Source organism: Oryzias latipes, chromosome 14 (genome assembly GCF_002234675.1).
Source record: "Oryzias latipes chromosome 14, ASM223467v1".
NCBI lineage: Eukaryota > Metazoa > Chordata > Actinopteri > Beloniformes > Adrianichthyidae > Oryzias > Oryzias latipes.
The window spans coordinates 24619034-24642913 of record NC_019872.2 but is presented as its reverse complement, the minus strand read 5'-3'; the positions used below and the strand labels follow the sequence as shown (position 1 = coordinate 24642913).

Here is a 23880-nt window from a genome sequence, read left to right as displayed (position 1 = left end):
TACCTGGCCAACTTCATACATTCATCTATTATTTATCATAATATTCAGTTTATATTGTTTCATAGGGATTAAAAAAGTTGTGTTAAATCATACTGGGTTATTTTACTGCCCTGTTTCCAATTTGTTTTGTCTCCCTTCTTGTGCTTGAATTCCAAAAATATAAATTTGCATTAAACAAACTTTTAAATAAAGACGTGAACGACATGCAAAAATGTATAAATTATGGAAAAGATTTAATACCTCTAACTTTAAACTTTAATAATATACAGTAAAATACATTTTTATTTCTTTTATTGTTATTAGTTAACAACATTTGCTATGTCTTGTTTAAAACTGCAGGGTTTACACATCTTGTATCTACTGCATTTGGAAGAAAGAGCAGAGCGTAGACATGAACACAAATACCACGGAGGGACAGACATTCATACAGTCAAACTCAAATCCTGCTATAAAAAAATGTCGAGCTTGGTTGGATCCATAATCCGTGCAGGCCTGAGGAGAACATGCAAACTGCAAACAGGAAACCTCACAAGAAAATTCAAACACATACAGTAAAAGGCGGAGTCATTTTTGCCAGTCTTAAAACTTATAGACATTTTTGTTTAAAAAAAATATATATATAAAAAATTTTTTGTGCACTTCAGTTGCAGACTTTTTTCCTGTTTATTATACATTGTATTTAAAGGTGCTGTAAAAATGAAGCTGCAGGGTTGGAAGTATTTGGGCAAAAATCCTTTTAGAACATCAGATAGATTTTTGGCTTCCTAAGAAAGCTTTGCATTAAATGAAATCACAACAGTTTTTGCATGAATCATTTTTCGACTGCTTATGTCGCCTCAATCATTTTTATTCAATGACTTAACACGACTGAATAAAAATCCAGAGTGCTGTTTGCAGAGGAAGAACAGATTGCAACGATAACTGTTAACATGCAAATGTGCATGTATTTACCTAAATGCTGCTGACTCAATTGGTAAGACACTCATCTCTCTCCATGCAGCTGCAGCTTCTGTGTTTTTGCTGCTGGCACAAATGAAAAATGAGCAGCAGGATTCAGGTGATGTGCTGACAGCACTGAATTGATGGGAGCAATTTTAGCTGCAATTTTAGCTAAGATAGAAACCTTCTTAAGCCTGTTAGCCTTTTTGATAATCAATCATCTTGTAAAGGTAAGTTTCCTTCATTTTTTTCCATTTGTAGTCTTAAAATGCTGTTTTTTCCCCAACAGCCAGATTAGGACATTTTTGTTATGAGACTTTTGTCATAATCACACTTTCCACCTCAAAAATAACCTTCCTCGTTTTAACCAAAACCATATAACGGCTTCATGTTGCAGGCAGTTTTCTGTGAAAATTAATGTCATTAGTTATGACTTTTTTTGTGTTCATACCATTTCTTTTTTTTACCTTGCACATCTCAAATAGAACACTTACTTTCAGTCTCTACAGCATAGGCTCTCTGGTCATTTTTCACCTTTAAATATCTCCCTTTAATCTTGCTTGTTTTGACCTCTTCTTACATTTGTCCTGTTTTTTTTTACCCTCCACAGAACTCCACCATCACAGAAGATCAAAGCATCAAAAGTTACAGCAATTCTTCAACCAACCGTCCTCCTCTGCCTGTGCTGTGATCTGCATCTCCAGGTTTGGTTTGACCCCCTTTTTTAACATCACTGCTATTCTTCACTAACGGTAAAGTTCAAGTTCTCACACTTAGAGAACCTCTCTGTAGTCCAAAATAGGTAAAAGTGAACAGTTTAATTGCAACAGGCATTAAATGTCAAGAGAAAGCTTCACAAAACAATTCCAGCTACAATGCAGTCACGTTATTGAGCGTCTTTGCTTTCAAGATTTTAATGCACTTAAAGGCAAACACTTTCTTTCCTATTTTGATAACAATAACATATTAAAAAAAAGACACCCCCGTTTTTTTTAAAAATATTTTTTCTTATGGAATAATTTAGAAATAAGAAATTCTTGCTTGACTTAACAGGGAAAAAACATCCTTATCTAAATGATGGATTTTTCTTCAAAATATAAATTTTGGTTTGACGGTCCGGTAACCAGAGTGTGTTTTCTAAAGTCCAATCAGAACAAAAGTCCTTCAGTTCCTGGTTAGTCGTACAAAAACAGAAATGAGTCAATTAAAACACATCGCTGTGCAACTGTTCAGACAGTTATATGTTCCCTCTGCCTGCTAAGAACGTGCCCCCACAAAACAACCAGCAACGCACAGATGCAAATGTGAATGGCAATAAAAGAATGTCCTTAAAAGATAAACACTGGCTGTAGCACTATTTTATTTCATTTTATTAATGCAGCCAAATATCCCAACACAGTTGCCTCAATGGGCTTCACACTAGTAATTGTACAAAAACCTTAAAATCAGTCATAAAATACAAAAGCTGATTGCTAAACTAAATAGAATAAGCCGGGCAATCCTGGCCTCAGACCCTCTTTCTGCTTAGTTTAAATGTGTTTGTGTGTGTTAGCATTTATGTGCTACATTTTTCTAGATATTTGTTTCCTCTAATGGGAAATATTAAATGACAAAAAAGAACGACATGAGTTTTAACAAACTTCAAGTTTGAACCACTATCTGCGGTTCCCTTTTACTCTGGAACAGTTTAATCAAAACATTGATAAAAATGTCATAATATGGGACGTAAATAGAGTTCAGCCTCACCGTTGTGCATAAATTCCACTTAGTCTTACCGTCTAAGTCCGTGAGGTAATTTAACCTGTAAACGTTTTGGACGTTGGAAAAAATGTCCTAATAATTGAATCGGTTACTTCAAAAGGCCCAAGTCCACAATTCTTCAAAATAGAGATATTCTATGTTCTAAGGTCTTCAAGGGAAAAGCTTTTATGCTTGACATTTAAAATGCATTAAGTGCAAAATTCCTGGACTTGGGCCTCTCTTGCATGGGTTTTGCTTCATCCCATAGATGGCAGCACTAGTTATCCAATATGGCAGCGCCCCTGTTTAATTCAAGAAGGGCCCAAGTCCAGAGACTGAAATGATAAAAGTGAGGTGCTTCATATTATAGCATTTGTAAGCTATGAACTGCTGCTAAATCTGGGTAAAGTATTAATCATTTGGTGTAGCTTCCCTTTAAGCTATGCAATTAAAATAATTTCCTGGAAAAACAAACCTCTTGGACTTGGGCCCCTTTTGAACTAATCGATTCAATTGGTTGCAATTATAATGTCCAGAAGATAGCATCATTTTCTTCTATTTATTTTTATAAATTACCATCTCAAACCAGCCCTGCGACACACTGGCGAACAGTCCAGGGCGTCCCCTGCCTCCGCCCACAAGTGGCCGGGATAGGCCCCGTGACCTGAAAGGGACAAAACGGTAGAAAATGGATGGATGGACCATCTCAAACAGATTTGATGCATCTATGTATTTTTTCCTTGAATTTTTTAAAATTGCTTAAAACGAACAATGAAATCAAATGAAAGAATTAACTAGATCCGTTAATGATGATGAATTTACAGATAAATCAGCGTTCTTGATTAACTTTTGCTTCTAATGAGTTGGAGTTATGTTTTATTGCTGGAATTATATCTTTTAAAATCTTTTTCACTTTCTAATGTGAAAAAGTAATGAATAAGTTAATGAATAAGTTTTGAGGTAGTTTCACTGCTAAAACTGTATGTCCTATATGCAGAGGCTTTGCTGATGACACACAGCCATATTAAACGGGTGCTATTAATGTATGGTTGTAGCTGGAAAATGGTTTTGCTGATGAGCACATTTTGTTTATTACTTAAACTGTAATTTTCTTGCAAACTAGTTTGGCAAACGCACTCATGTTTCTGTCACGTCTTTTTGGTGTTACATTGAGGGTTGTGAGGGACAGCAACCTAAAACTCTCTGAAATCATGAAAAACGAGGAATTGAGTTAAAAGAAATGAATAATGTGCGACGCACATAAAGGGTAAAGTTGTGTCAAACTAAATAATCCTAGTTATTCTGTAAAAAACAAAGTGAAACATAGAAACAAAACCAAATGTAGTTAAATACTATACGAAGGTGGAAAAGTTTGCTTGTTTTTCAAACATTCACATCCTGTTTGCTGCTTATTACCTGGATCAGGTGTGTTCAGTGATCCGGTTCAATGGCAATAATGTGGGCAGTGATCTTTGGAAAATAATATTGGGGTGGTAGATTTCATGGATCTGTTACTTGTCCTTCCTGTCCACAACATTCCAACACAACAGATTCTTCAGGCGCTCGTGATGCTGGTGGGTTCAGAGTCTTTTGTGAGTTGCAGATAAAAGAAAAATTTAAACTAAAAAAAAAAGGAAAAGCTGTGCAAAGGTGCATGTCATTGAAAAGATGAAGCAGGACAGAAAGCTTAACAGCTCCTGTTGTTTTTATCGTTTTGATCTACTATGATTGGACTACAAGAAAAAATAAACTTGTTGTTGTACGTATGATGACACAGATCATCAGCATGTCAGTGAACGTCCTTGTTCTGATTTTTAAGTCTGAAATACATTTTTTATTCTCCAAAGAATGTTGTGTTACCAACTTATGACAAGTACTTTATGAATAAAGTTTGATCTGATTACTAATAAATGCCCTTCAGCTTGTCATGGTAGAGCGCACAGATAGGAAAACCTCAACATAACACATGGAACCGACAGTTTGCCTGCTTTATTCAGTGACACTGCCTTTAAAACGTGCCGTGAACAAACAGCAGCAGAGAGGTGACATTTTGTGTCCACTTCAAACCCCACCAGGGTTTCTGACAAGAACAAGACGGATGTGGGAAGACACTGAAAGAGGAAGCAGAGCTCGCAGCTGAACTGCTGCCGCGTTGAAAGAATGAAGTCTGCTGGACCACAAACGGTAACAAATCACATGGAAACTATTGTTCTCTCCCGCTTTCCTTTGAGTTTGGAATGTAGCAGTTGCCTGATGATCTTGTATTTCTTTGTATTTTTACATCAGCAAGGGGCTTGAGCTGATTTGGGTCATGAGTCCTGCGGCGAGTTGCTGAATGCTGTAAAAATTCTTCTGGCAGTCAAGCGATAAAAAGAAAGTCACATGCAAATTTGACCATCAGAGACTCATCAAAACACAGAGCAGGTAAGTGCATTTGCTCTCATTCAGCTCACATCTTTGCTTTGACTCCACAGACATAACCATGTAATTACTAAAGTTCTTTTTCACTTTATTACAAACTCTTATTGGTTGGATAAGAATATCTGTTAAATAATTTCCTTTTATTTCGTTTTATTTTCTTACATGTAACACATCAAGGAATAAAGGCTTTTTGCTAAAACTGGCTTAAAGTACAACCAGAACACCACAACGACTGTAGTAGAACGCAGATAGATTCTATAGCTGTGCTGTACTTGCAGGATCATGCTTAAAAATGTCCTTCAGCAATGCAATACTGGATTTTTTTTTATAAACTGAGGTCAAACGTAGCTGATTCCACATTTGTTATTCATTTTAACTTTTGGTAAAAAACACACATCAACATTTACATCAATTAATGTACTCATTGATTGCAGGTTTTTTTCCAAGAATATATGAAAGTTTCATAAACAGGAGCTTAAAACAAAAGAGAAAATAGCAAAATCAAATACATGGCAGCAAAATAAAAATACAAAAGAAAATAAAATGCTAAAAAAAGCCAAAGTAAAAGCAGAATCCTGGGAATTTCATGTATCTAGAAGTAAAACTCAAACAGAGGAATGTTTCGAATGACTTCAAAAAGTTTGGACACGGTTATATCACGACAACAAGACGATGGCATAGCATAAAAAAATCAGTTTTGTAAAAATCTGCAAGGTCCAAAAGATTAGCATGTGTAAATAGTCATCTTATTCATTTGTATGGAGAAATATTTTAATTATTTGTGTTTTTAAAACATTCTCTGCGGAAAAAGGAACAAGAACACGCCACGAAAACAACAAAATGTTTTAAATAATCAACTACTTTAGGATTTATAAAGTAAAAAAAACAAAAAAAAAAACATAAAATTATCCTGAGATTGAGGTTTAATATGAAGAAATTCTAGATAAATTCTGTTTTTGAAATAAAATGAACTGTGTTTCACAGCTGCGTTCTGGACTAATTTAGATCAGCTGAGTACATATTAAAAAACAAAAACAAATCAGCATTTGGACTGCTAATATACAGATGACGTGAAAAATGGAAGAAAGCAAACTGAAATTTGATTGCACCAGGAACAATTCCTTAAAAAAAACTCAAAGGATTAAAAAAAACCATGTGTGTAAAAGCGTTTAATACATTCATTTAATACATTCAAAATAAAATAGGGTTCAAATTGATATGGATCTATTTTAAGACGTGTTAGTTTGTTTTTGTTTTTAAATAAAGGCAATGAAATGCTCTCGCATGGGTTTGGAAATTATCAATCCTGGTTTACATTTGGTATCAAAGCAAACTTAATAAATGATTATTATAAGTTTGCTATATTTTCTGTTGTTACTCATCAATTTTAAACATTGCCGGATTTTGGTCCCGCACCTCATAAGTGTCTAGATCACAGCTACACACAGAGTGGGGTTCGGGGGCCACACGAGTGGACGTACATCTTCACCGAGTCGTGTTTTTCCGCTGCCACACAAACACAACAAACAAGAAGAATGATGTCAGATGTGCCTCAGAATGGCTGATGGAAAATCTTCTGCCCACGGGGAAGAGTAACTTTCCAGCTGTAGCTCTACACGTGATAAACATCATGTTATGGTGGAAAGAATGAATTCTGATGCACTACAGTGTGTTATTTTGTTTTAAATATTCATTTGTTTATCTCAAAATATGCCCAACCTTTATTGTTTTTTTATTCTGTATATTCATTCTACTTTACTAGAAGTCCGCTGCATGGCACGTCAATGTCTTGAGCGAAATGTATCTAAACCAATAAAATACTTTTTTTTAAACTTTTTGAACTATTACTTTCATGTAAAAGAATTAAAAAATTTAGTAAAAATGCCAAAAACATTGACTTTAAGAGTAATGTTTGGGAAGAAATCAAACACTGGAAATCAAACAACAGTCTATCAATTTAGATCAGGTTTTTTAGGACTTAAAAAAATGCTTTAGATACTTCGAATAAAACAAATAATCTAGCATTCAAGTTTTAATTACTAAAATAAAATGTTACCTAAAGTCCCTGAGTGAAATTATTTAGCATTTTTAATGAATGCATTTCATATGAATCCTTCGCTTTATTTTGATGTTAATTTAGCTTTCTGACTGAACCTCATCCATCCATCTTCTACTTCCATTTACTCCTTTGCATGGTCACAGGGGTTGCTGGAGCCTATCTCAGCTACTGTGGGGGTGAAGATGGGCTACCCCTGGGCAATTCACCAGCCGTACACGGGGCCACACGCAGACAAACAGTCTCACATACTCACCGAAAGAGCCAATTTGAGTCACTTACTAACATTTGAAGCATGTTTTCTGGACAGTGGGAGGAAGCTGGACACACGCACGAGGAGAACATGCAAACTTCACACAGACAGGACTCAGCTGGGATTCAAACCTCCTCACTGTGAGGCGAGAGTACTAACACGGAGTCCAGAACCTTCTTCATGTTTAGCAATATTAGGATATTTTATGCTTCTCTCTGTTTGATTAAGCAAATTTACTATTTATTACTTTACTCCTAATGTAGCATTTAGCTTTAAATTACCCTTTTTTTTTAAATCATTTTTATAATAATAATAATGGATTGGATTTATCTGCGCTTTTCCAGACTCTCAAAGTTCTTACAATGTGTCCATTATTCATTCACTTCTCATTCATACTTGGTGATGAAAAGCTACTGATGTGGCCACAGCTCCCTTTTTATCTAACATAGCCCTCTTTACCCATGAATTTTGTATTTAGCCAGAAGCTACAGAGTATTTCTTAAAGTAATTTGAAGATTCCCAGACTTTGACGGGAAGAATTTAATCAAATAGCTTTGAAGAATGTTTGATAACGTCAAAATTTGTATTGACTTAACCAATATATCTATTTGTCTAGTTTAACATTTGGTCTTGAGTTTAGCTTTTTTAAATAATAATTTGGATATTTATAGCTGCTCAATAAGCAATTCTGGCAGTTATCTTTTGGTATTTATCTTCTTGGAGCAGAAATTTGTCTGCTTAGTTTCTGCTTTGTTACACTTTGTCTAAAAAGAAAACGTTTCTTGTAGACTCTATCAGTTTATTTTGTTCATGTTCATGTACACCTTTACACAACACATTTAGTATTACCTGTCCAGTTAAACATTATTCTGCCTCTTTAAGGATTTTTTTCATGGTTCTCTTAGCTTTCCTAACTTCTGCTTTTTAGTAAAGGGTTGCAAAAGTTTCCAGCAAATCAGCAATATAAATATTTTCCTCTGTAAAAGAAATGGATCTAGTTAGTAGCACGTATAATAAGCAAAGTAAATTCAATGTTATATCAGTTTTAAACTTTTAAATAACAGTTTTTCTCGTAATTCTATTGGTATTTTTGCATTTTGTTCACAGTGAATCATGGGTCTTCTAAATAAACCAGCACTGAACAAGTGTTGCCAAATAAAGGGCGTTGTTACTTGTGAAATACATTTTTATGTTGTTTCTTTTTTGCTGCATAGCTTGCATTTTGGACGTTAGATTGGACATATATCGGCTTTCATGGACGGTCATGAGCAGAAATGTTCTTGTTTCAGGCTGTGCAATACAAGGAAGAATTACTCGCATGCAGGTCACGAAATATTATAAGTTTCAGTTTTGCTTTGGCCAACCACATCCTGTAAGCCTTGTTCTTTGTTAAGAGGCAGAAGAGACCTTCCGAGCAAGTACCCAATGAGCAGTATGCTATTAAAAAATGATCTGCTTTTTTGATTTTTGGGGCTCATTTTTCTGGTCTGTGTGTGTTTTTTTAGGCATGACGGAAGCATCCAGTTTGCTGACTGCAGTCCTGACTGTCGTGTCAGTTGTTTCTCTGAGTCTGCTGTCGCTTCTGTGCCTCCGCTGCAAGAGGAAATCTCGTAAGTAAGAGGATGGACTGTAAGCTCATCTGAGAGTTCTGTGGTGGAGGTGGCCAACGTAAATGGGTCAATCTCATGTGGGCTTCATCTTTTCTCTTTGTGTCAAGCAAGCTGCTCCACACCTTTTGCATTATTTCTCCTCTACTGACGTCAAATAAGAAAAAACTGATATTGTGCTTTTGATAAAACTAAAGGATACAAGAAGGAATGCAGAAATCCCAATTTTTCATCATGTTTGAGGTCATTTCTTTTAAAAATTAAACTCAACAACACTTTTAAAGTTTTTATAAAAATGTCCAAAAGCCAAAATGAATAGTGGTCCATTTTTAATTGGAACCAAATTATGCCCTTAATCATCAGAAAAATGCCACATGGACATGTTTAGACTGCCAAAAACACAATTTTCATTTCATTATGTACTATTACAATTATTATCTTTCAACTGTTTTATTCACCTGATTTACTGTGCTTGAAATAGCAAAACATTCCCATAGCACTAAACCCCCGCCACCATGTTTTACTGTGTGAATTTTATCGAAAGCACAACTAACAAATGCAGGCAGCGTCCATGCACATAAAAACTCAAGTTTAGTTACATCAGATGGAAAATTTCAACCGTTTGAATTATTTGGGTCTTTTTGTGTGTTGTATTCCAACAACAGCTGCAGAAATTTAGCCCATTTTATCTCAAGTGTTTACTTGTGAAAAGTTATGTTAAGGTAAATTAAAAATGCCTGCTAAACCTTGTGTCACAAATTCGCAAGGAGTTCAAAGTAGAAGCTAAAATCCTCGAGCAGCACTCCAGTTGTGTTTTTGTGTGCCTGGATGATATCACACTGAAAAAAAGAACATAAAACATTTAGATCTGTGCTCCTTCTACATCCCCTCGCACAACTTTCTCTTGGGTTCTCTTACCTAAAATAACAACAAAAACCTGAACTCTCCTCGCCCAAACATCTGGTAGATGTTCTTCAGACAACCGTGAGAGCGTGGGTTCGACGGCCCACTGCTTTACGCCTTCAAGTCATGGAGGGGGCAGCTTTCTAGGTTTCTTCACTCACAAAAAAGATTTTCAAGATAAAACGTGAAAAGGATATATCAAAAGAAAAAATAACAATTTAACTGAATGTATAAATATTTTCAAGAGCAGAAAGAAGAAGTGATCTAAAATTATGATTCAAATTTTAAAATTCACCGCTGCAAAAATCACTGAGAGGAACAGTTTAGATTAAATGATCTTATTTATATTAAGTATGTAATAGGAAAAGTTGTATTTATACACAAAGTTTACTGGGTTTTTTGTGCTCCTATTGTTTCCAGCTCACCAGTCTGCTTTATTTTTCTTGTTTGTATCTGAGTAACTGAATTAAGGGGTTAATGAAATAAAATTCCTCAGGTTGATGTTGGCAAAGAACAAAAAAAAAAAACAGTTCACTTGTGTCCCTGTGGGAATTGAAATGTTTTTTATTTTATTTCTAAATTAGCATTTTATTATCTTTTGTTTTTCTTTGTTGCAGTAACCATTCATGAAGATTCTCAAGTATACAACCCACAAACATTGTGAGTGTTGACATTTGTTTAATTTTGCAGACAGAAGCGTCAGCAGTTGTTTCTTTATGCTTTTTCTGTAATATTTGAAATGACTAACATTTCCTTATTACTTCATTTATTCTATCACATCCATTTTATTTATTACAGAATGAAAAACTAATTTAAATACTTAAATTATTTGTTTGGCGCTAGTTAAATTTGGGAAAAATGTTAATTTTTAACTGCATTGTTTGTCGACAGTCAGCGTGGGGGAAGTAAATTTGCGGTGGTTCGATCAAAAACAGGTTAAATTATTTAAATTAAAAAATATTTTTCCGTTTTAAGTATCTTAACGTTAACATTTTTCTTTTATTCTTGTATTTTTCAGTCAACAGAGCCTATCAGATTTCTCCAACCACAGAGTATGTATAAATAGTTCACATTTAAAGAGGAAGTAAAAGCTGTTATTGCATTGCGTGGTTAAGATGGACCTTTAACTATTTAGGAGCTGAAACATTTTATTTTATATGATTTCTTTATAAGTAGTACAACAATTCTTAATCTTCTGAAGTTGTTGCTTTATGCTTTTTAAGTCTTAAAAAGAGTTTGCTTTTTCAATTTTTACTGCAGCCTCTGAATGTCGTCCTTTAGTGTTGTTAAATAATCTGAGACCACATCCTTCGACCACAATGTAACTGTGAAGATGTAATCTCTGAAGTCATAGATTGATATTTATTTTAGTTTGATTTGATTTCGTAAACCGTTTTTTTGCTTCATAAATATTTAACACAGGGTGGCAAAACTGTTTGCAAGTCTTAGATTTTCTCTAAAAAAAAATGGACGCTGGGTCAAATAAACTTACAGAACTATATTTAACAATGCTGTGAGAATGTATTTTTGTTTTACAAATTTGTCACACTTGGCAGTTTCCCATCAACACAGTTTTTATTAAACATGAATGACAGAGTAAAGAAAAATTGTTTTTAGTTCATTTAGGTTAGAAAATAGCAGGTTGTAGTTTCATTTTCATTGAATGCTCACAAATGTGGTCCAGCCTAGACCAGTTAAATTCATCTAACACAAGGAAATAAACTTAAAAATCTTTGAAAGAAGCATCATGCTACTGTCTAAAATAGTTAAACACCAAATTAGAAACAAAGCTCCTGTTATTCATCAAGCTGGAACAATTAAGTATGATATTCTGAAGACTTTGAGACTCCAGATCACCATAGTGAGAACAGTGAGGACAGCTTCATAAAAGAAGCAGAAGGACATGGAAAGCCTCACTTGACTGAGAGTACAAGGAAAAGGGAAAGAATACAAAGACTCGTCTCAACTTTGAGATAAAGATTTTGTTTACCTCCAAAGGTTTTAGTAGACTGATGAGACAAAAGCAGAATTTTCCTGCCATAGCCCAACACGGTGGTGGAAGTCTCATAGTCAGGGGGTCTGCTTTTACAGTTTCCTTATCTGGATGATGGAAACCAGGAATTATGTGCTCTGCCAGAAAATCCTGAAGAATGTCAACGATCATTCTAAAAGCATTTGAATCGGTTAGTTCAAAAGGGGCCCAAGTCCACAATTCTTCAAAATAGAGATATTATATGTTAAATGGTCTTCAAGGGAAAAACTTTCTGATTACCGTATGTGCAAAAAAGTCCCAAGTCCGTTGTAATGTATTGACTATGCTTGACATTTAACCCTTGTGCTATCTTAGATGACCCCACCCTTACATTGACGTGTTCTCCCTACCATGACAAAGGTGGATAAAGGTGGAAAGATTTCATGTAATCCATGGACACCAGTGAAGATCACAAATCATTAAAAAAAAAAGGTTCAGAGCACTGTCTAGTGGGTCTAGATGACCCAACTCCCAACGTTAAAGTGCCTAGGATAGCACAAGGGTTAAAACGCATTAAGTGCAAAATTCCTGGACTTGGGCCTCTGTTGCATGGGTTTAGCACTGGGTTTGGCAGCACTACTTATCCAATATCGCAGGGCCCTGTTTAATTCAAGAAGGGCCCAAGTCCAGAGACTTTAGTTTGCTAGTCCTCTGAAATGATAGAAGTGAGGTGCTTCATAGCATTTGTAAGCTATGAACTGGTGCTAAATCTGGGTAAAGTATCAATCATCTGGTGTAGCCTCCCTTTAAGCTTTGCAATTAAAATCATTTCCTGGAAAAACAAACCTCTTGGACTTGGACCCTTTTTGAACTAACCGATTCATTTTTCCATAATAGTCTATAAATTAAAATACTGTATTGGAGTTTTTTGTAACGGTGCTAGACAAAGGCTAGTGGGGGCAAATACTTTTTCTACATTTTTCCCCCGAACTAATTGAACAACTTAATTTTAAATATGTGTCATGATCTAAAAATTTAAGGTGAAACATGCGTAACACAATAGAAAACAAACTATTTTACAGCACTAGAAGTTGATTTGTGTTCAGGAGGGAACCCACATGTGTATCCAAATAAAAAAACTGTCATTGTTTTTTCAGAGAAGTTCCTGAGGAGGCTGCATTTCCTGAAGGTAAACTCAGTGTGCAGATCAGTGACAGTTCCTCATGAGGCAATGCCCAGCTTGTTTTGCCGCCAACCCTGCTTCAATAATTGCTGATCATCTGGATCAGGTGTATTCAGTCAACCAGAAACTGGGCTCACTCAACTCAGCTATTAAGCAATTACTGAAGTGGGGGTTAGCTGCAAAACAACAAGGGGAATAACTCATTAGAGACAGGTCTGGGGATGCCTGGAGCAGACCATCTTTGTTCCTTTAAAGGCTCTGCTCTTTATGTCTGAAACCTTTTTTATTTTTTTTAGCTCCCGAACAATCTGACTATCAAAATATCACAGATTGTGAGTAAACTTGGAGAACAATTCAATGTTATTTCGGCTTTTATTCTATTTAAAAATAAATAAATAATTTTACCTGCTTTTTGTCATTGCAGTTCCTTTCAAGTCAAGTCCAGATTATGTGTAAGTGATGTCATTTAAAGCGTCAAAACTTCTCCATTTATATAATAATAATAGTAGCAAAGATTCAGCTCAGCCCTGCAGTTTTTTTGTTTGAAGAACCACAAAAAGACTTCATTACAGTTAGCGTAACTCCAACCCTTTAGGAAAGCACGGTGGAGTCGGATTTATAGTATGGGCAAGTTTTGCTCATGCAAAGAAAAAGCTCTTTGGAAAGCTTGAAGGTTGATAAATGAAGCCAAAGAGACTGAAATCTTTGGTGCCATTTTTTTTTAGTACAGATTCCTGTCAAATATTAGGTTGGAATGTAATTAAGCATTACTTTAAATGCAGCATTATGCTAGTTCTGGGATGGTTGTGATGTCATTTGTGGATATTTAGTGTATTCTACTTTAAATACGCACTCCAATCCTCTGTTGGTCTGTTGTAAATGCCTTCCTGGTGGTCTTTTAATTATGATGAGGCTTTTTTTAACCAAAATCATACAAACCTGTGTCGTTTTCTAGAACATAATTTCTGCAAAGTGGCAGTTGTTCATTAGAAATCCACCTCTGAGTTGTGGGTGGGACCAACCCCCCCTACTTAGCTCACCAAACCAAGTTGCATTTCTAAGAAGTTTTGCTCTCACTTCCTCATTTATAATCTGAATCAGGAAAGTATAATGAAAGCTTTTGGGTTTTGTCTCAACTTTGACAACAGTCCCGAACACATGAATGCAGTCTGATGACCTTCCTTCATCGTCAGGCCTGCTGAAACTCAGGAGTTGTTGGTCAGATGAGAGCTGAACACTTGCTCTCCATCATTTATTTAAATGCTTCTTTTGCTTTTCTTTATGTTTTGTGTTTTTGAGAAAAAAAGTAACTTTATTTTCACAGAAGTTGACATCAAAACATAACATTTAAAACTGCTTCAAAAATTGGTTCGATCCTTGCTCTCTTTGCCCAACGCCTCCTATTTTGAACAAAAAAAAAACTTTCCTGCCATTTAAGATTATCTTCAGTGGTGTAAAACAATTACCAAATAGACTAATGTTTTTAGACTTACATTTTAACAAAAAATGAGTATCTTTATCATTAAATAAAATAATATAAAAAGCAAGAAACGCTTTATCAAGAGCGTCCATCCTTCACAGATAAATGTGGGATTTACTTTCTCTTCCAGGGCACCAATAGGAATATCTGTGTATGAAAACACGACAAACGGTCAGTATTTCTTTATATGCATTAATCACAGGTTGATCTGTGAAAATTCACCACCTTCCTGCTGTTTTTTCAGATTCTGATCTAAATCAAGACAATTATGAGAATATTTTCACCTCGGAGCAGGTTGGAGAAGGTGTGTAAAAGTTGGCATTCAATAAAAAAATCGTTTTTTTGTTGTTGATTTTTTGGAAGAAAAGCAAACATCCTTTAAACTGTTTTATCCCCAAACAGATGAAGACTATGAGAACTCTAGCTTCCTTAACAACGTGGTTGGTAAGTTTCACTAAATGCACCCAACTGTTTAAACAGAAACAAGTCACTGTGAGGCAAATTCAGTTGAAAGTTTCTGTATTTGTCCTAAATAGGAGAACCAAACCGTAAAAAGAAAGTGTTAATGGTTTATTTAAACCGCAAATGTATCCGCCAGTACAGTTAGACTGAACGTAGTGGTTATTATGTGCTATATTTATGATGTTCTACTTATGCTTTTACATAAAGGTTTTTGGACAAACTAATTTTAATAGAATAAAAATTTCTAAAATATACTTGAGATATAGGTATTTTGGTTTTTATTAAGAATAAGTGTCAAACCAGTGTTCATAGCCTATAACACTGCATTACAAAAATATAAAGAAATGGATTTATGCACAAGTAAGTGGCAAAAAAGAGGATTTTGTTAGTCACCATTGACAGGTCTATAATGTTGACAGATACACTTCCACTGTGAGAGACAGAATGTAAATAAAGAATAATCCAGGAAATTAAATTGTTTGATTTTTAAAGAATATTTTTGAATAATGGAGCAGAGCATGAGTATCAGGTCAATAACAAAAATTCCCCCTAATGGACTTCCGGTATGTGCAGAGCCATGAACGGACGTATCTAAGCTGAGCTCTGACGGCACCCTCCTTTTTTGCATGAAAGCAAACATCCCAGCACTTTATTTCGCATAAAAAATATTTGCTTTCACAACAGTAAATCTAAGGACAGCTACATTCGGTAAGAAAAATGCCTAAAAATCAAAGTCGCCAAGCTGATTCCCAGGAAGCTAATGCTAGCAACCAGCGGGAAGTGCTGGACGCCATTAGCGCCTTGAGAGAAGAATTAATGACCACAATGGCGAACACAGCAAAGACACACTCGGACCAGCTTGTGGAGCTTCAGGGCTCATTGGAGAAAATGGAATGCAAAATTCAAGACACGACTGGTCGGGTTACAGACCTGGAAACTGCGGCGGCTGCCCACTCCGACTCCATCCACGCGATGCAGGCTGACATGGGAGAAATGAAGAAAGAGCTAGCATTCCTGAGAGACCGCTGCGAGGACCTGGAGACCAGATCACGCCGATGCAATCTGCGCATCATGGGAGTAAAAGAGGGACGGGAAGATGGCAGTCTCACGACGCAGTTTGTAGAGGAGCTTTTGGCCGAGTCACTGAAGCTAACCTCAGTCCCGCTCCTGGATCGCGCCCATCGCAGCCTCCGCAGCAAGCCGAGTGACGGGAACGCACCACCGCGCGCCTTTGTGATTAAATGCCATTACTTCAGAGAAAAGGAGAGCATTCTAAAGAAAGCGGCGGAGCTGAAAACCATCACCACGAAAAACGGCGACAGAATCACGATTCTTCCGGATTACACCCAGACTGTCAGCAAACAACGAGCAGCTTTTGGGGAGGTGAGATCACTCTTGCGGGGGCTCCACCGGGTCCGCTACGGACTTCTTTTCCCAGCCACACTCAGGATCACCACCCCCGAAGGAGAGGAATTCCGCTTCAAATGCCCTTTAGAGGCTAAAAAATTTGTAACCACCAAGTTAAAGCAGCAGAAATGACATGCAACTGTCCCATTTAAAGATGCTGACAACACACTTTTTTTTTTTTTTTTTTTTTTTTTTTTTTCTCTTTTTTTTTCTCTCCTCCCTGCTCACCATCATACTGAGCATTGGGTGAACTTTGAAAGAAGGAGGGTCCCGGTCTGGACCAGGTGTTGGTGGTAAGCCTTTGTTCTTGGGTTATAGGGGGTTAATCACCGGATCGTTGGAATATTCCTATTCTACTTTTTTTTTGTTTGTTTGTTTTTTGTTGCAAATTTAAACACAAATATGTCAGTCTTTGTTTACTATGTAGTGGGGTTCTGTTATTTAACTGTTCTTTGGGCCATTTTCACACAGCTAATGCCTGTGTTTTGTATTCGGGGTCTTATTTTTCTCTTTTGTTTGTGTTTAAGAACGCTATCACTGATGTTTTATGGGATTCACGATAAAGGAGTGTGCTATAAGAAGACAGGGTTTAACATGACGACATGAGTGCTGATTTAAAATGGGTTAGCTGGAATGTGAGAGGCCTCAACCGTCCAATAAAATGTAACAAGGTGTTTTCACATCTCAACAAACTAAAGAGTCAAATAGTATACTTACAAGAAACACACCTATTAAATAAGGATCACAATAGACTAAGAAGATCAGGATATACACAGGTTTACCATTCTAATCTTAATATCAGAGCAAGGGGGGTCGCCATATTGCTACATAGAGATGTACATTTCGAAGAGGTCTCGACAATCAGAGACAAAAACGGACGCTATATTATCATTCAGGGAAACTTGTTTAACCTCCCGGTCACAATGGCAAATATATATGCCCCAAACTGGGACGATGAGCAGTTCTTTAGGAATATTTTCACCCTCCTTCCTAATCTAGACACACACAATGTAATATTGGGGGGAGACTTTAATTGTGTTCTCCACCCAGTGCTTGACCGTGCTTCTACTCGTCATAATACTAACACAAATGCAAACAAATCATCTCAGTGTATCAATACATTTATGCAAAACTATGGCATGGTTGACCCTTGGAGAGCTAAAAACCCAACGGCTAAATGTTTCTCATTCTTCTCACCACCCCACAAATCCTTTTCAAGGATTGATTTTTTCCTGGTTGACAGTAGACTCCTGTCACTGGTGAGAGCCATAGACTATGAAGTAATGGTTATATCTGATCACAGTCCTGTAATAATGGAAATTAATGTTTCTGGCTATTCTCCACCACAGAGAAATTGGAGGTTCAACACAAGGCTATTAACAGACCAAAAATTTATGGAATTTATTAATAAACACATTGATATGTTTTTTGAAACAAATAGCACCCCTGACATCAGTCATGGCACGCTTTGGGAAACATTCAAGGCATATATTAGGGGACAAATTATTTCTTATAGTGCGCATGACAAGAAACAAAAGCTTAAACGTGCTTCTGAAATCAGCAATCGCCTTAAAATTATCGATCAATGCCAAACAACCTCACCATCCCAGGAACTTTGGAAAGAAAGAACACTGCTTCAAACAGAATACGATCTAATCATGAATGACAAAGCCATAGAAATGCACTTTCGATCACAGCTACAGCATTATGAACATGGCGAAAAAGCGAGTAAAATGCTTAGTCATCAGCTGAAACAAAAGGCAGCTGCCAACCATATTACATCGCTTAGGAATGATAAAGGAGATATAATCACTGATCAGAAAAACATCAATAAGCAGTTTTTGAACTTCTATAAAAAACTATATTCCTCCGACCAATGCGACACTGTAACGATAGAAAACTACCTTGAAAAAATAAAATTGCCAGTTTTGACAGAAGCCGACAAGACCTGTTTAGAAAAGGACATACAAATAATAGAGGTTGAAAACGCAATGCGAAAAATGAAATCGGGAAAATCACCAGGCCCGGATGGCTTCCCAGTCGAATTTTACAGAGCTTTCTCCCCTAAACTCCTCCCCTACCTATGCAGTCTCTATAAATACGCTCTGGGTGCGGAAGTATTACCACCCACAATGAGGCAGGCTACCATTTCTGTATTGCTGAAAAAGGATAAAGACCCGCTACTCTGTGAATCATATCGACCAGTGAGCTTATTATGCTGTGACTATAAAATTCTTACCAGAATACTCGCAGACAGGTTAGAAGGGGTTCTAGACAAAATCATCCACCCAGACCAAACCGGTTTTATGAAAGGAAGGCAACTGTATAGCAATCTCCGCCGGGTTTTTAATATAATCTATCAGTCAAACGCTAATGTTGACCCAGAGGTAATTATAACATTAGATGCACAGAAAGCATTCGATAGAGTAGAGCATAAATTCCTGCTCAAGACTCTCCGAAGTTTTGGATTTGGACAGGTTTTCTGCTCATGGGTTGATACCCTTTATAAACAACCGGAGGCAGCCATCTGGACAAATAAGATCTTATCAGAGTACTTCGTCCTCTCCAGAGGAACGAGACAGGGGTGCCCTCTGTCCCCCTTACTCTTTAATATTGCAATAGAACCCTTGGCAAGAGCCCTCAGGAGTGCGCCAGATGTGTTGGGCATTAAGAGAGCGGGCCAAACCCACACCCTATCACTATATGCCGATGACCTTCTCCTGTTCCTTTCGGACCCTCACAAGTCCATCCCCAAAGCATTGAATTATATCAGAGAATTCGGGAAAGTATCGGGGTATCTGATAAATATGTCAAAGAGCCTGATCTTTCCCATTAATGAAAAAGCGGCGCTTATGCCACACAACTCTTTTCCGCTCACAGTTGCCACAGAGAAGATCATATATCTGGGTGTGACAGTGACCAGAGAATATAAAGATCTTTTCAAACACAATCTGAAAGCTACTCTCAATCAGGCTAAACGAGATATGGAGAGATGGTCATCCCTCCCTCTATCTCTACCGGGAAGAATAAATTCTGTGAAAATGATTATATTGCCAAAATTTTTGTTCCTTTTCCAAACCATACCAATATTTATCCCTAAATCCTTCTTTAAAGAACTGGATAGATTAACATCAATATTCATCTGGAATAAAAAAATACCACGTATCAGAAAGGAGTTTTTGGAGAGACGAAGGGAGGAGGGCGGTCTAGCTATGCCTAACTACATGTATTTTTATTGGGCAGCTAATCTTTACAAACTTATCTTCTGGGGTATGTCAAAGAAGAATGAGAACATCCCACTCTGGGCAATTATGGAACAGGACTCATACATATCAGGCTCTCTGGCCTCTGTTGTTTCCTCACCACTACCCCTGGACAAAAAACTAATCCCCAATAATCCTGTTATTTTAGGATCACTTAAGATATGGCAACAATTCAGAATTCACTTTAAACACAAACAAGGTTTACTTTCAGCTCCGATAGTTACAAATGTACTTTTCCCTCCCTCCTTCATTGATTCCACATTTCAGGTCTGGGCAAATAAAGGGATTGACACTCTGAAAAAACTTTTTAACGAGGGACATTTTTTGTCCTTTGAACAACTACAGGAAAAATTTAACTTGCCCTCGTCTGACTTCTTTAGATACCTACAAGTGCGTAGTTTTGTTAAAAAACACTTTTCCCCGTCTCTTCAGACTCCTCCAGGTAGCTGGATAGATGAATGTCTGACTCTAGATCCCTCAAAAAAAGGGGTAATTTCTTACTTATATCATATGTTTAACACGGCTGCAGCGCCCTCTTTAGAGATTATGAAAAAACAATGGCAAAAGGAATTGGGATTGGAGATAACTGGAACACAGTGGCAGCAGATAACTAAGTTTATCCACAAATCCTCAATCTGTATAAGACATGGTTTGATACAATTTAAAGTTGTACATAGGCTTCACATATCAAACAGTAAACTGGCACGGATCTTCCCAGGGACAGACGACACGTGTCCAAGATGCAGGTGTGAAACGGGAACCCTCACACACATGTTCTGGGGGTGCAAGAGCCTCCAGGCCTTCTGGGGGGTGATTTTCGACTCCCTAGCAAAAGCATGGAATATAAAGATCCTCCCGAACCCACTTACAGCACTATTTGGAGTCACTCCTCAAAACTGCAAGGTTACTACAATACAAGCTTCAGCTCTGGCATACTCTACGCTTTTGGCTCGACGTCGCATCCTTATATCCTGGAAAAACTCAAGACCCCCTTCACACAAGCAATGGGTGGAGGACATACACTCCTGTCTTAAATTGGAACACCTTCGATATGCTATAAAGGGTTCAACACAGAACTTTTTCAAATCCTGGAAACCTTTCTTGGACCATGTGAAAAAATTTGAATAAGGAAGGCAATTTTATAGCTGACGAGCACTCTTTTTTTTTTTTTTTTTTTTTTTTTTTTTTTTTTTTTTTTTTTTTTTTTTCTGGACAATCGTATATTTTTACAGAAAACTCAGTGATATTTTATTTTTCCCCTTGTTTTGTTAGTTTTTGGGAGGGTTTTTTTTTTTATTTTGGGTGGGAATTGTGATTGTTGTATTTTGATTTGAGAAAATCTAAAAATAAAAGAGTTAAAAATTCCCCCTAATACGTTGTAATGTAACCCTGGTTGGTAATGACTCAAATATTTCCTGCAGGTTTTCACACACTGCAACTGCTATTTCGGTCCATTCTCCCATGCAGATCTTCTCAAGAGCTGCGATATTTTAGGGCTGTTGCTGGAAAACACGAACTTTCAGCTTCCTCTCCAGATACTTTATTGGCTCGAGGTCCAGAAGCTGGCTAGATAACTCCAGATCTTGACATATTTTTTGTTTATGTGACCGCTCCTTCAAGTGTATGGGATCATTGTCTTTCAGACATGTTTCATCCTCAATCTTCTCACTAATAGAAGGAGGTTTCTGCCCAAAATCTGCCCAAACACAGATGCATCCATCCTTTCATTAACACAAATAAGCCATCATGTTCCATTTAAGGAACAGCAGCCCCAAACCATGATGCTTCCACCCTTGTTTTTGGGATGTAACTCAGCATTCTTCCCCCTCCAAACATGGCAAGTGGCGTTCATTCCAAAGCGTTCCATTTTGGTTTCATCTGACCGAATGGCATTCTCCCAATCTTTCTCTGGATCCTCTGGATGGTCTCTGAGGAGCTTTAGACAGAACCGGCCATGTGCTGCTTTAAGTAGGGGGACCTTTAGATCAATGCAGGATTTAAATCCATGACTTATGGATTTATTAGAGGTCTTGTATTTTCTAATAATTGCTCCAACAGTTTATATTTTCTCTCCAGGCTGCTTTATTATATTTGATTGGTTCATTCCAGTCTTGTTCAGGTGTGTAGTCTTGTCTCTGGTGTCCTTCGACAGCTCTTAGGTTTTGGTCAAGGTGGAGAGGTTGCAGTCCGACTGTTTGAGGGTATGACCAGGTGTTTTTTATACAAATAAGCAGTTTAAACAGGTGACATGAATACTACAGAAGTGTCAGAAAAAAAAGATTTTTTTTGTCAACTTTTACCATTTAATGTTCCCAGAACATAGACATCTCTGATAAACAAAGATAGGGAGGTAGAGGAGAGTGCTGGGATGGGCTGGTGTCTTCTCGTCCTGTGATTGGTGGATTTTTGTTCACCTCTTCAGAGAAACACCAGGATGTTGGTCATAAATAACAAATTTTGGGGGTCTGCATGGTGACATTTCTTGACAGATCCAGGCGTCTGATTGAAACACTAAAAACAAAATGGTGACAAAACTGTAACACACATTGAAAATTTGACATGTAGAAAGGCACTTATGCATATATATGTGTGTTTTGTTTACATTTTTGCTTGGGTTTTTAATATTTATGTAATTGTTGATAATCGTCTTACAACATAAAAGTGGGGAAGTAGTTACAAAGACAAAAATGTAATATTAAATGTATTATTTATGTCTGTGTTGATTCTCATTCGTCCAGATTGATTCCATCAAATGTAACAAAACAGTCAACAGGATTTGGATTATATTTCATTTTTTATTTGTGAAGAATATTTCTCCAAAAGACTTTCTCAAATCTGGAAAATGTTATTTTCCAGATTTAAGGGAAAAAAATCCAATTGATGAAAAAAAATCTGATATTTTGTTCACACCTGAAATTTGTAAAGCAGAAATGGGTTTCAGTAAAATTGGTTAATGTACAAAACAAAGACGCAGACATCTATGGTAACATCAGCTAATTGATGAAAACTATATAATTATCTGTTGGATTTACTTTTGTTTTCCCTTAAACAAAAATCCTAATCCTAGCCACAGATGTATTATAAATGTATTAGTTAAAATAAAAAGGTTGATTTTTTTCTGAAGTTCACTTTGATGACGTGCTTTTAAACCATGTTTGTTGTTTTTTTATTTACCAACAGAGGAGTTGGATTATGTGAATGAAAATGGAGAATGAAGTCTGGGATGTCAAGATCTCTCCACGTTCCTCCTGCTGTGAAATCCACCTGCCATCTAGTGGAGAAATGAGGACCAGGGGATTTAGTGGGCGGGCTGCAGCAGAAAACGTTTGATGAAGACTCCAAAGTCTTCTAGTGCTCGGTTGGGTTTTGTGTGACATACTTCTTTTAATGACTAATCAAAAGAAGTGTTTTATTTCTGTGACAGATCAAAGTATTAAATGTGTCAAACACACCGTTACTGTGATATGTTGTTTACAGTCCATACTGTCTTCATCAGCTGTTGGGACCCGTCTCACGTTTGACAAACATCTTTTTACTCAAAGATTTCAGTCATTTTCTGTGGACTAATAAGACAATTGATGGATATTCTGGAAGGTGTACATTTTCATCTAAGGTCTGTTCTAACAGTGTTTTAAAAATAGAGTATCAAAGCTGGTGGTGGCAGCATCATGGTCAGGTGTTGTTTTCCAGCTATAAGCCTTGCCTAATGGATCAGAATTTTTTTTGTCAATGTGGAAAAACTCAATGCCAGTTACCAGAAGTGCCTGATGGCAATTTTTGGCCCCAATGATGCAAACGTTATTAAGTTTAGGAGGGCAATTACTTTACAGTAAGTATTGGTTGTCTGAATCTGGACCTTAATATGAGTGAAATTCTGTTATTTGACTTAAAATAAAATGTTAGACAGAAAACTGTTATTTCATAAAACAAAATACAAAAAAATAAAGGGGAAATACTTTATCATTGCTTTAATGTTTGTTTCTGTTACAATCTGGACCTAAATCTGGGATTCTGATTGAATTCAAATGTTTGACAGAAAAACCGCCATTATTTTAAATTATACAAAGAACAGATTAAAAGGGGGCAATTACTTTCACAATAAGACTAGACAGGAGCGTCTTTAGGATTTCTAACCTTAAAATTTTTAACTTATTGGTCCATCAATCCTGTTTATCGATGTTTGAATCAGGTTAC

The 23880-nt window shown here is 36.6% G+C and overlaps 1 protein-coding gene across 3 annotated transcripts; it reads left to right on the top strand.

Annotated features, from left to right (window-relative positions):
• The first annotated feature begins 255 nt into the window (after positions 1–255).
• Positions 256–23144, top strand: LOC111948665. 3 transcript variants are annotated; one of them, XM_023962711.1, is made up of 14 exons: positions 304–1643; positions 4755–4863; positions 4966–5103; positions 8915–9019; positions 10537–10579; positions 10811–10854; positions 10938–10971; positions 13049–13080; positions 13371–13406; positions 13499–13526; positions 14685–14725; positions 14799–14858; positions 14957–14998; positions 22867–23144. In XM_023962711.1, the coding sequence occupies exons 4-14, from the start codon at positions 8917–8919 to the stop codon at positions 22899–22901; spliced, it is 498 nt and encodes a 165-aa protein (XP_023818479.1). In that variant the 5' UTR covers positions 304–1643; positions 4755–4863; positions 4966–5103; positions 8915–8916; the 3' UTR covers positions 22902–23144. The 3 variants fall into 3 exon arrangements, with proteins under 3 accessions (XP_023818480.1, XP_023818479.1, XP_023818478.1); XM_023962712.1 differs by lacking the exons at positions 10811–10854; positions 10938–10971 and having other exon boundaries at positions 256–1643; XM_023962710.1 differs by lacking the exons at positions 304–1643; positions 4755–4863; positions 4966–5103; ... (8 more) ...; positions 14799–14858; positions 14957–14998 and adding an exon at positions 15006–16399.
• The last annotated feature ends 736 nt before the right edge of the window (positions 23145–23880 follow it).

Coding starts and splice junctions, on each gene's coding strand:
- LOC111948665 (XM_023962710.1), top strand. CDS start 15,734: ATGCCTAAAAATCAAAGTCGCCAAGCTGATTCCCAGGAAGCTAATGCT.